We start from the raw sequence: 13,819 nt of genomic DNA, 5'->3' as shown, positions 1-13,819 counted from the left end.
CCCAGTTTAATTTGCTGTTTGAAAATAAGTAATTTATGATTTTCTTTTCGAATCATAATGATCTTATTTATAGCATCAAATTTAGTTCTTTATAGTTTCTTTTTAATATGCTGTCTTTGTGAATATCAAGATCTGCTTCATATGGAGTGTGTGTATATGTTTCCACAGTTTGCTGGCGATGGTATTTATGGCGGATCCTCCCACAACCACTATCAAAATCCCAGGCTCATTACGTTTCCGCGACAACACCAGCGAGGCTCGTCCAATGGGCTGCGGCGACAGAAGCGAGACTGGGTCATTCCACCAATCAACGTGCCTGAAAACTCCAGAGGACCCTTCCCTCAAGTTCTCGTCAGGGTCAGTAATGGCTACAGTTCACAGCTAACTGTTATAAAAAGCCGTAAAGGTTTATTTTTATTCAGGGCAAAAGTAATCTCAATCGCTTTTACTTAATGATCATATGAAATATTTTGACACATCCTGCTTGGTTGTTAGTAAAACAGATATAACTCTCAGCCATGAATGAAAAGACACAAGATCTTGGCAAGCTTCGTCTCTCAGAACAGACAGTTCCACAACTGAAGTTTCACTGTGTCCCTTCGAGACATAAAAGAACAAGCCTCTCTCAAGTTTCCACACAGAAGCTTTTACCCAGGCCTCGCACTTCTGAAAGAGAGCTTTCCTCGCCACGTCTCTTGAACCGCAGAGAAACCTAAGAGGTTAAAAAGCAGTATCACAGGTGAACATTTTCAACAGCTTTCTTTCAGACAGCTCTTCTGCGTCTGCCGCTGAGAGCCCTTCTAAGGTAAGGAGAGGACTTGTGCTCCCTCTCTGAGTCAAGGGTTGATGAGGAGGGGGCTCAGAGGTAGATTGGCACAGGGTATCAACATCTCTCATCCATCTAATGCTTCTACAAAGCCTCTCCATAACTTTCTCCAGGATGAGATGAGAAATGAGGCTTTGAGGGATCTTTTATATCATATCTACAGGGTTCACTGCTAGGTTAGATGTAAGGCATAACGTATCTACAGTCAGGGTCCTGAGCGACCCTGCGTTCACCGCCAACCAAGAACATCATGTAAAATCAGTTCCTTAGTTTGAAATTAATTTGAATGAACACTAAAAGAAATTAATACAGCTTTTTAGACAAATAAACTGAGTTTAAAGGTGCTGTATGTAGGTTTGACACCGAGTGGTTGAACTAGGTATTGCAGTCCAAATTCAAAATATTGGAGAGGGTTTTTTTCACCCGGCCCCTCCTCCTCAGACTTGACGCACATGCAGGTTGCCAGATTGACGACAGAAATAGGAACGAGCGCACTTGACGATGAATGAAATTAAATACACTGCGTTTTCTGCCAACTGGCAACCCGGGTGCTGAAATACAATTGGGTAAACTGGCAGTGGGTGGGTTTCACAAACCAAAACAGAGGCAGACATTCCGGCCCAGAACGCACATTTTCAAAGGAGAATAACTGACTGTAGCATTGTTTTTTTTTTTTTTTTTTTTTTCAGATAAACAAGTATGTTAATTTAGCATGTTAATTTAGTATGTTAATTTAGTATGTTAATTTAGCATGCAGATACATATTATGTTACCATAATATGTATCTGCAAACATATTATGGTATTTTTATGCTTTAGTCAAAATCTTACATACAGCACCTTTAAAACTGAAAAAAAAAAAGATCAAAAAGTCTTAAAGTTTGAAGATTTATGGCCAATAGATGAAAAAAAGAAAGTGATCATTGTGGAATATAGAGTTTATTGGTCATTACACTGCAATATTTGGCCATGTAATGCCATTATTGACCAATCAGAATTCAGAAAAAATCAGAAAGTATTTTAGACAGCAGTGTATAAGAAGGGAAATTATGTGATTGAGGACCATAATGGAAGACTCTAACATAGTTGGTATGGCAGAAGGTACTTCAAATGTTGAAGAGGATGTGTTCTCATAAAGAGTTTTTATAGAACTCTGCACTAAAAAGTATCCGCCTCCGCAGTACTTTGAGGCGTGTTATCCATGCTTGAGCTTCTCTGGGGTTCTACAAGCTTAAGTTTGTGTTATCTGTCGTTCAGACTCCAGCCTGGCCTTAGCATTCTGTGGACTGTCCTCATAAACTCCCTCACGGCCACTTGTACCTCAGATTACACCCATGGATTACTACAATCTCTTTCCACCAATGCGCACGCAGACGCATGGACATCACTTTAAACCACCCATATGGAAAGATTAGAAAATCTGTGAAAAAGCATGGAATCCGTTTGAGGAGAGTTTTGATAACCCTTCTCACCTCTAGCCTTAAATGTGTGGCTTTAGAGACCCGGGTCTGTGGGTGTGTGGAGCTGACATGTTATGCTTGTTGGCTATTTTCAGGCAATAAAAGATTACCTGCTGCAGCCAATACTAGGCAAATTCCACACTATGCCAAAGCAGATTATTTTGTACTGAAAAAAAAAAAAAAAAAAAAAAAAAAAAAAAATATGGCTTCTTTTCAGTTCTCTGGATTTTACTTTACATAGAGAATTCGTAATTTTGAGGCTTGCATTTCGTGTCGAAAAACCCATCCTTTATGCATTTCTGAAGAGTTTCTATAATGTAGAAGAAGTCTTGTAGTACCAAGGACATGATGTAACACACAGAACCTTGAATTACATCTATACATTTGCATGCTGTTTTAAAATTTTGAAATTCACATCTGAGCACATTTCACTCAGCAAGAGCCTAGCCTGACCCATTTTTTTATCTCCCAAAATTTGTGCTTATTTCTTACAGAATTAATCAATACACTATCGAATCTCATAGGTGTAATTATGTAACCAGCAAATTATGTTATTAAGATTAACAACACATTTGACTATTTAGTTGATTTTAATGATATTGACTCTGTAATAAGAATGGAAACAAAAGATCTGGGTGGTTTCATTGGCACTCACCCTGTCTAAAGTGGGCTGGGCTTGTGTGTTATGCTGCAAATTGCCAATAAGGTCCAACATCAAAGTTGATAGTGTGCATCTGCTGTTATATCCATCTTGGATCTGTATTTGGTCTAAATTAAATGTATTTATATAAGTAATTATATATATATATGTGTGTGTGTGTGTGTGTGTGTGTGTGTGTGTGTGTGTGTGTGTGTGTGTGTGTGTGTGTGTGTGTGTGTGTGTGTGTGTGTGTGTGTGTGTGTGTAACAAAAAATATAGTTACTGATATTATTAATACAATGTATATTAATGTGTGTGTGTGTGTATAATTTTCAGCATAATAAATGTAATAAGACACTATTACACTATTAAATTTTCTAGAAGCTGTAATTGTTTATGGTTCATTGAACAAGTATGAAAAATATTGTTTAAACCTTTTTTCAATAAAGTTCTGTATATCTTATTTGGAGATTTTATATATATATATTATATATATATATATATATATATATATATATAAATTATATTATTATATAATATTATATTACTATTATATATATATAAATGTATTAGACTCTATAGAAAATGTAAATAAAAGGTATTAGACAAATTGGACACTATAGCATAGATTCTCATTCTTGAGACAGTATATTTATTAATAGTCTAAAATTCTCATACATATAGATAGTATATATATATATATATATATATATATATATATATATATATATATATATATATATATAGTATTATTATTTATTTTTTAAATGTATTATTTTGCTCTGTCACATAAATTATATTTATATATAAAACAGAATTAATATAATTCTTGCAGGAATTAAGATTCTCTGCTCTAGTATCTAATTACCTCTATCACACAGTTGTCACTTTCTCTGCCTATTGTCTAGAGACGCACAACCCTGAAGGACAAGAATGAGTTTCATTGACATGAATAAAAGCAAAGCAGCCTTTATTCTTGTTTACATTTTCTACATCCCCAATTACCTACGACATTCAAATTCTAATAAACAATACATCCCCCCAACACACGCACACAAAATGAAAGCGGTGAATTCTTAATTTACTGACTACCTCGAATCAATTTCCATTCTCCCATATTGGTCCATTAGCTCCGAGGGGAGATAGGGAAGCTCAGTGCACCTGGCCAGCTCTAGTATTCACATTCTCTGTGTCCTATTATTTGGTGAGCAGAGCTGGGGCTTTGTCGTAGCATGGATGATTTAGAAAACGAACTGCAAAGGGGTATGTGCGCTAATGCCGCTAATGGCCGCTTCTGCCTGACAATGGTGCTCGATGATACCTGGACCTGAGCTCAGAGAAAAGAAATAGACAGGAATGTTTTGCAACATCATGCTAACCTGCTTGTTTTCCAGCATAGTGCAATAAATAATGTTGTTGAGACTAGAGAACAGGTCATGTTTTAACTAATAGATTATAGGAATCTTACATCCAGAAAATTCTGTTTTCATTTGTTCAACATTATGTAAACTTTCTTTTACAGATCACTAAAGGAGACTGTTTAAAGATTTTTTCCATGCAGTTATAATGAACAGGTACTGAAGCTTTCAAAAATGCAAAAGCACCATAAATCATCAAAAAAGTCATCTATATGACTAAATCATATAAAAGTTTCTGAAAGAAGTAACAATGACTAAATTTGTGAATTAATTGTTCCAATGAATCAGTTAATTCGTATCGAAAATGATCCAGTTCGTAAGTTCATCTCACTGGTTCAATGATTTGGTTGCGGTGGTTAGCAGCTCACTTGAGGTGAAGATTGTCAGTGACTAATGATTCAAATATTGGTTTCAAAAGCATCATAGGAACCACTATTGTCCAGCACATTTTTTGAAATATTTCTTACATGTCGTACAGGTTTAGAACGGCGTGAGAGTGAATAACGGATGACAGAATTTTTATTTTGGAGGAAAGTATTCCTTTAAGCACAGGCTGGGAGAACAAAGACTTGGCCAAAATCTTTATGCAATTTTGTCATATATGCAATCTAAACAGGTTTGTGGCAAACTCCTTGGGCATACCAATGAAAGACAGAAGTTTAGTTATTCTGTTTTGACGGGAGTCAAGATATCTGAGGGCGATCACCCACACAAAGGAGACATCAAGCTCTAATCTAAGCTGCTTGCTATGTGATTACACGTCTCTACCTCAAGCTAAAAATCCAGTGTGGTAGAAGCATAATTAGATCTCATGGAATGCTCCTTGACTAAAACTGGCAGTCATACATAGCCTATAGCATTACAGCTAGTGTAAGTGTCCTGGTGGGGCTCTTCTATTACCGCCTAACTTAATCAGAGGCAGTAAAAGCATGGGTCAGAGGGTAACATATTCACTTGAGTGGAGAGTTTGAATGATCGTTATTTCTCACACTGACCTTGAATAACTCTGCCGTTAAATAAGCAAGATGTATAGTAAGCTACTTGTAATGTGAAACTTAGCTCAAGTGTTAGAAAGTTCACTCACTGAGTACCAAACTTCCTTGAATGTGGGCCCACACAATTTCGGCTTCAAGAACCTGCACTAAATGGCTTGATGCAGTGACCTGCTTGCATGTGTGAGCATTTGTGTGTGGGTGTGTGTAATTTTAACTAAGAGAATAATATTGTAATGTTAATGTTGTGGACTGATCGTTTCTATTACGCTAAGAAGGTATTGTGTGGTAATTTAGCCTGTGAGAAAGTTGCACTGCCGAATACTTGTCACTGACCTCCCTCATGTTTGTACCGCCCACGCAATCCTCATATTTGTATGCAATATGTTTCATGTAAGAGGCTTCTAACACGGCCTGTTCTTTACATACTGTATGTGGACATTTGTGTCTTTGACAGAAGCACATTTATCACTGGCACCTGTATTATACTGTATCCGCTGCCATATGTATTATATAGTAGTGTATGCATTCAGTACCTCAATGACCCAAATTCATTTACCAAAATGATTAGTGTAACACAGATCACACTACACGGAGTGCTGTATCCCGTAATGAATTGCACTAGACTTGACCTTTTCCAGCGTGATGGATGAACCCAGAAATAATAACTGCTGACTTGTTATTTAATCAGAATTCCAAATAATGACTTTGTACAAAATTGGACAAAATGCAAAATAATCATATTTATTTTTACTTTAATGTACAGTACATCACGTATTGTGTGTATTTAACCATATACACTAATTTAAAAAGTTTGCTATGACTTCTTAATGTTTTTGAAAGATGTTCACCAGATGGCAAAGCGAAATTTTCAGCATCATTATTATTCCAGTCTTTAGTGTCACATGATCCTTAAAATTCATTATAATATTCTGATTTGCTGCTTAATTAACATTTCTTGTTATTATGAATTTTGAAAAAAGTTGCACTGCTTAATATTTTTGCTCAGAAACTTCTGCAAATGGAATGTTAAAAATGTTTTTTATTTGAAATATAAATTTCTTGTAACATTATAAATGTTTTTACTGTCACTTTTGATCAATTAAATGCATCCTTGCTGGAATAAAAAATTGTACTGACACCAAACTTCTCAAATGGTAGTATACACTTCATAGTAGTATGCTAGTATGTCATTCCCAACATTATGGGAGGGTTTGTTGTGAAAACACTTGTTTTATTTTGTGGCTCAAAAAACTATAAATTTCGCCCAAGAGATACTAGAAGCCATTTGGAGGCTTATAACGCTAAACTAACACCCCATTAACCAGTGGCATCATTATGATAGCCATGATTCGCTCCATCCCCCTTATTAAGTCCCTCTCTCATCTGCATATCTGGCTCCTTCTTTATTCTCTATCCCTCCCTGCCTCACCAGCGTGCTTGACATTTCTCCCCGCATCCATTCTTCATGCTATGTGTGCGTGTGTGTTTATAAGAGCATGGAGTGGAGAGAAAGAGACGGAGTGAAAAGATGGGTGAGGTGGATAGCTGCAGCTAGCACGGTAGAAAAAGTGCAGAAGCTGCACAACAGCATCGCCTCTTCTCCTGCAGTCATGTAGAGGTTGTCTCTCTAATTACCCGGCCCCCCTTTTCACGCCGCTGGCCCACCTCTTAGCTTGTACCCTGGGATTTGTCCATTGTGCTTTTCAATAGACACAGCGTGATTGGACTGAAAGCAGTCATTAGCCTGTGCTACTATCTCTGGGGTCCTTGCGCTTTTATAGAGGGAGAGAAAAGGAGAGTCTCATGCCTGGAGAATACAGTTGGACACTACTAGGGAATACATAAAGGCTCTATTTGTACTGTTTGCCCATTGTGCTGACTTTGGGAAATTAATGTGATTGTTGATATGTGGAAAACCTCCCATAATTCCATGAATATCCAGCTATTCAGCAGCCAGCTATTTTAATTGCAAAGCTAATGCAGTAATTGCATTTGTGATTCAATTCTTTGCACCCATTAATATTAATTTTCTTCCTAATTATCTCATTTCAATACCATTCTGTTCCCTCTTCGCAGTTGGGAAAAGGTCTTGGCGGAGCGTATGTGAATACAGTTCATGCAATTTCAGTTTGTAGAGTTCTATTCAAAAGCTCTGATGCACGACTTGATGACTGTCTTATTGCTTTCTCAACATTAATAAGCCTTTAAGGCACATGTTGTGTACACTTAAATGTATTGATTCCATTGTGTTACAAAATGTCAAATCAAATGGAAAATGAGGCAAGATTTTTTGCTGTTGTTACTTAACTTTTTTTTTTTTTTTTTTTTTTTTTTTTTTTTAACTTTGAACCACCTGGTTTTTAGGGGCATTTTTGCAGATCTATAAAAGCAGACCAATCATCTTATACTTTGTTTTATTTATTATTATTAATAAATACATTTTGTAATGTATTTACAAAATATTATATACAAAAATACCAAACATATACAAAAACCTTTTATTATGCAGAAATTTTATTTCATTTACTTTATATATAAAACCTAACACACCTATTTTTGTATGGAGTGCTTGACTGCCACTCAGTTTGACAATTTGTTAATTTGCACAAAGGCAAAATTCACACATTTGTAAATGTGCAGTTATGTGTCAAAATACTTTTGGGGCTGCTTTATGTTTGGCATGCATGTGTATGATATGATTTGACAAAACAGCTCTAACATGTTTAGATTAAATGCTTTTTATTATTATTTGCTATCTTTGAAATGGGAAACATATAACCTTGCAAAAGCAACAGGCTTCCACTCTTTTTTCCCCCCCAGTCTTCTGACGTTATTATTTTTTTATTTGTCTACATCATGCGGTTATTGGCGCATTCCACTCTTCATCTCCTGTTCATCTTCCTCTGAGAATGCAGTGGTGAATTCATGCAATTTGATTTGGGCTGTATCTGTGCAGATGGCTGTCTCTCTTCATCCTTCTCCATTCCTCTCTTCTTTTCACTCAGATGGTTATTTTCTCTTCTGCACTGTCGCTCCCCTCTCCCTTTCTTTCTCTCTCTATGTCTCAAAATAAAAACAACTTTCAGGGGAGACAGAGAAATCGATCACGTTGACAAAAGATCCGCATGACTGCAGCCCTGGCGATGTGGCTCATCTTTCAGTCTTTCTCTTTATTCTTCTCGTGATAAACTCCTGATATCGTCCGGCTCTATGATTATGTCCTGTATTCAGTTCAAGCAGGTTCCCTAGTGAGTGTAATCAGCATAGCTTTTCCATTTCTGTCCTTACAAATGCTGTATGTACCTTCATTTTACTCTTAATTGTGTCAGGGATTTTTTTTCCATACCTGCATCACATGGAATGTGGACACTTCTCTTCGAATTTCACTCTGTATATCTCAAAGTCACAAGAGGTTACAATTACAAAACTAGGCTTTATGGGTAAACACAGCTCTGTTGGAATTAAAGCCGGGCCATTAATCTCACTACAGGACCTGAGGAATTACAGTAAAATAAGACAGAGCTTTCAAGAGTCAAATAAGACGTGTCCCTGTATGTTGGAATAGAGCTGATTTAAATTTCGAATATCAGTCTAGCTGAATCACCCCCTCATGTTCCATTGCCGCCTCATTTATATAGATGGAATTCCTCTTCATGCTATCCATACCCAGACAGAGAAAGGAAGAAGGAGGGAGAGAAAAAAGAAAAAATAGGGAAGAACAAAATCCATATTTCAAAATCCAGCCACTGCTCCATATTCCTTTCCAATTCAGGCTAGGATCCATATTAAAGTAGCCTGTGTGGAACAGACAGTTTCATCTGTTTCTAATGGGATTTAAGAGCAAAAGTATTTGACTGACTCCAGCTTTCACTTGAGAAATATTAAACCTGAGCATCCGGAGCTCAATCTTAAAGATGTCATTCATGGCTTCTTTTTTCATACATATTCCATTTTGTCTTCATATAACTCGTAAGCAGGCTGAATCCGTGTGCACAGAACTTTGAAGATTGTCAGAGTTGACTGCCATTTACAAACCTTGCATTGTGTGTTTGTTTATTCATTTATTTGGCTAATTCAATTATGCTACAGCTTTAATAATGTACACTGTACAACAGGGACAGTACACTAAAAAGTACACCTCTGTAACTTTTCTACACTTGTAGGGTGCATATTAGTATTAGGATACTATTATTAAGATACATGTAAGTACTGATAATCAAGTACATATTTGTCACGATTTGCTTCCGGAAGGAAGGATGGAGATATAAGCGAAACATTGTGGTCTTTAATTAATCCACAATATTGGGTAAATCCACACCAGGAAGGAAGAATGACACACAAACACAACTTGTAGACCCAACAGAGACAGAATGCTAGGAGTAGGACTTGAATACAAAAAAAAAAAAACACGAGGAAATAATGAGGAACTTTGAGAGGAACACAGGTGCACAGAATAACTATTTAGACAAAAGAAATGAAGACATCTAAAGACATCTAAGAAACATCTAAAGACACATCTTTAGCACTTGACCAACTAATACTAGCACTTACCTTTTCTTTTCTATTCTATTCCATTCCATTCTATTCTATTCTATTCTATTCTATTCCATTCCATTCTATTCTATTCTATTCTATTCTGTTCTTGAAAAAAAAAAACAGCTATGTGTTCTGTGCTGGACTAACTGAGACTTGTCATGGCACTTGTATACTGTTGTTCTCTCGCTGGTCTGATTGCTTCTATTGTTCTCATTTGCAAGTCACTTTGGATAAAAGCGTCTGCTAAATGATTAAATGTAAATTTAAAGAGTTAACATTATTACTAGTTAGTATTTAAGATACAAATACACAGGTATTCATTGTTGTACCTTAAGTAGCCATATTAGTATCTAAAGTATGCATTCTATTCATAATTAGGTGCTAATATACAAATACATACACAAATTAGTATTGTAACTGAGCACGTATTAGCACTAATTAGCTTACTAACATAGTAATACATAGTAATACCAAACTGCACATTTTAGTATTAATTACTAATATGATAATACCTACACATATTAGTGCTTTAAAATGTAGCATACAAGGTACATATTAGTTCTTAATGGATGAATGTTAGTACCTAGAGGGAGATTTTGTACTAATTAGAACTTAAGGTACAAATATGCAAATGCATATACATAATTTTACTTTAGGGTACATATTAGTACCTTAAGTGTACATTTTAGTGCTAATTCATATTTAGGGTATTAGTAGGTACTGATATAATGTTAGTACTTTACTAATATATTAAACTTAACATACTAATTCCCAATTAAAAATTCACATTAGTAATTAATACTCAAGATTCCAAGTACATATTCACCTTATGACCTTAAAGGGTATTTGTTATTACCTAAATTGTGCATTTTAGTCCTTAATGTACTAATATGCAAATACATATGCATATTAATACCCTAAGGAAGCTACAGTAATGTGTACATATTAGTACACAATGGGTTGATTTTGTGGTATTAGTGTTATGTTAGTATTGTAGTACTAATTAGTGCTTCCTATACAAACATGTACATACTCATGTTAGTACTTTAATGGTACATATTAGTACCTAAAGTATACATTTTATTCCTTAAGGTATTTATATCCACCCTTTAGAAGGAGATACAAAAAATCTTATACAAAAAATGCAATGTAAAAAATATATTTCCTCTTAGCTTACCTATAAATATAAAGAGTTAAAAATAAAAGGTAAATATAAATATTAATATCTAAGTGATTATTTTCAGATGTCCTTTAGTACCTAATGTTACCTGATCAAATGAAACAACTGTCTTCTTTTTCTCTTGTCTGTTCTCAGCTTGATAAGCTCATCTTCACATTTGAATTTGTCCGTCATTGAGAGAGAACCTCCATCAATCCTGACAGGGCTTTGAGGAGATACACCATCCATGATCAAAACGAGACAGAACACCTTGAGAACAGTGAGGCAGTTTGTTGGGTTATCACCTTGATGTTAAACATAAGAAACTATGTTATGATTCTGAGAGTCATAAAACTGACAGAAGTAGACTGCTGTCAAATTTACGGAGGGAGGAAGCGTTTGATAGACACTTTTGAAACCGATCTACTGTAGGGTAATTTGTTTCCGTCTGCCAGGTTTTGGTCATATTCCTATGATGTAAAGAGGTTTATTGTTTATTGCTTTGAACCTGGGCCTTAAAGGATGTGACTAATCTTTTAAATGTGCAAGACTATTTCCTAAAGCGTCTTGAATGGTCTGCCAAAGCAATAAGTTTCAACCGTTTCTCGAAAAAATTTTAAGCCGCTCTTTATTTTCTCAATAAATCCTCTACTTTGGCTTCTCACGTTTTCTTTTTTGGTGCATTGCTCATCCTTTAGCATGCTGGCAGGAAGATGATTCATCCTGGTGAATTGTATCCGTCTGTCTTTGGACGGAAGACAATGAAACTAAACAGCAGCCCTGGTCTCCATATAGTCGGACAAGAGCTTGTATGCTGAATTATTGAGTGTGATAGGTCTAGCACAATATGTAATCAGAAACCTTTCATAAAGGCACATGTGCGCCCACAAACGCATCCACACATGGTTGAATAGCAGACTGCTTTGTAGTTAACCACTTTGTAAAGAACTTTGCAAGTTGCAAGCTCTCAGCAGATGTTACACAAGTGCCACCGCAAATGAAACCCAAACATCAGGTGCGTGGCAGACAATAGCAGCACTAAAGGACACAAAAAGACAGACTTGACTGCAGTGAGAATACCTGACCACAGTGCTTTAGTTATCGAAACAGCCTGTAGGAAGCCCGACGTGGCCTGTAGGTTGGAGAACAGTGCCTGACCGTACACTCATCAGACTTCACACGTTGACCAGCTCATCAACCACCTCACACAGCTCTTGACTCTCATAGCCTGCTTGAATGCCTCGGGTTCTCATAGGAAGAGCAGAGAGTGCCAATAAGAAGTCATAAAATGAGAGTGCAATACTATAAAATCAAGAAAAAAACCTGGGCAGGAAATAAGAGAGGGCCATCAAGACACTTTAGTTGAGTCCAGAGAGGCCTATAGAAAAGAAACTTACTTTTTGGGCTTCAGTCATGCATTTCAATGAGCTCCAAGAGTATTTTTTTTATTTTTTTTATCTGATTTGATTTGTTGTGTTTTATTTTCTCTCTCTCAATTTGAGTTTTCATACTTTGCCGGTTGCACATGTGAATAACTTCAAATAACTTGAAATTAATAGTACATTTGTTATTCTAGCGGTGTCTGTTTCATTATGCCAAATCCCAAAATGAAAAACGGCAATGCAGGGAAAAGCTAATGAAGGATTCAGTCTCTGATGTAAAAGAGCATTACGCTGTATTTTGAACATTCTCTGCATCTAAAGTGGTTCCTGTAGCTCAACTGATATGCCGCTAGCAACCCTGCAGTAACGGTTCGATTCTCAGTGATCATAAACTGATTCAAATACACCTTAAATTCACTGTCTCAGTTTGAGTCTGTCATTTGTTAGAGTTAACATTGTGCAAATCAGTTTTTACACTGAGCTCATTTAAAGTAGTTAGACTAAAGCATGTTAGTCTTTTGAAAAAGTTGTTACGCTAAAGGCTACTAACAAAAAGTAACTACAGTTTCATTTAAATATTTGACTATTCAACATTATAATTTAAGCAGAGGCATGTTTTGGGGCACATTGAGGGTTTGAATTAATTATAGGGTTCCTACAACTTTTGACCATGACTTTTCTACTAGATGAGGGTTTTTACAAATCACTTTTATAGCCGTTGCACGTACAAAGACCAATTTCTGCTCTAGTCTGTATGAACTATTTTAGAGCATACTGTAACTAGTAAAACTGATATTCACTGTTGAAGTTTCCTTGACTTTTCCATGACTTTTTCAGATTTTAATTTCAGTAACTTTTCACTGCTCTATGTGAATTTTTCCAGGATGGCATTTTTGTGCTCTGTGAAAATGTGAACAATTGCACTAGGAACAACTAGGAAAAATGTATTTTAAGGTCCAGTTCTTGCTATTAACTACAACTGTTGCCTCAATAAACTAATAATTACTGCTTATTAATAGTTAGTAATGTAGTTGCTAAGTTTAGGTATTGGGTAGGATTAAGGATGTGTCATATGGTCATGCAGAATATGTGCTTTATAGGTACTATGGGTAATATGCATGCTAGTAAGCAAGTAGTCAATAGTGAGAAATGGTCCCTATACTAATGTGTTACCGTTAAAATACAATACACCTAATTTATGTTCATTGTGAGAACATAAGACTTACACTTAAATGCTTAAAATGTTATTTCTCTATAACTGTTTATTAATGCAACAACTAGGTGTCAAAAAAATCTTCTTGTTCCTGTGTGACAATATAACAGTTTGTTGCAAAGAGCATTGTATTACTGGAAAAGCTGCACTATTTTAAAAACCACTGTCAAACTACTGCTAAAAAAATAGAG

General features: G+C 35.8%; 1 protein-coding gene across 3 annotated transcripts in view; it reads left to right on the top strand.

The window, feature by feature from the left end:
* Positions 1 to 13,819, top strand: part of LOC109069640 (cadherin-4-like) — a 225,409-nt gene that overhangs the window by 167,058 nt on the left and 44,532 nt on the right. For all 3 annotated transcript variants that reach the window (XM_042734278.1, XM_042734277.1, XM_042734276.1), the window contains one exon: positions 169 to 357. In XM_042734278.1, the coding sequence (XP_042590212.1) occupies positions 169 to 357 (189 nt within the window). The remainder of the gene's footprint in view (positions 1 to 168; positions 358 to 13,819) is intronic.

The sequence above is a fragment of the Cyprinus carpio genome, chromosome B11 (assembly GCF_018340385.1).
Source record: "Cyprinus carpio isolate SPL01 chromosome B11, ASM1834038v1, whole genome shotgun sequence".
In the NCBI taxonomy this organism is placed as follows: Eukaryota; Metazoa; Chordata; class Actinopteri; order Cypriniformes; family Cyprinidae; genus Cyprinus; species Cyprinus carpio.
This window is presented reverse-complemented; position numbering and strand designations above follow the sequence as displayed.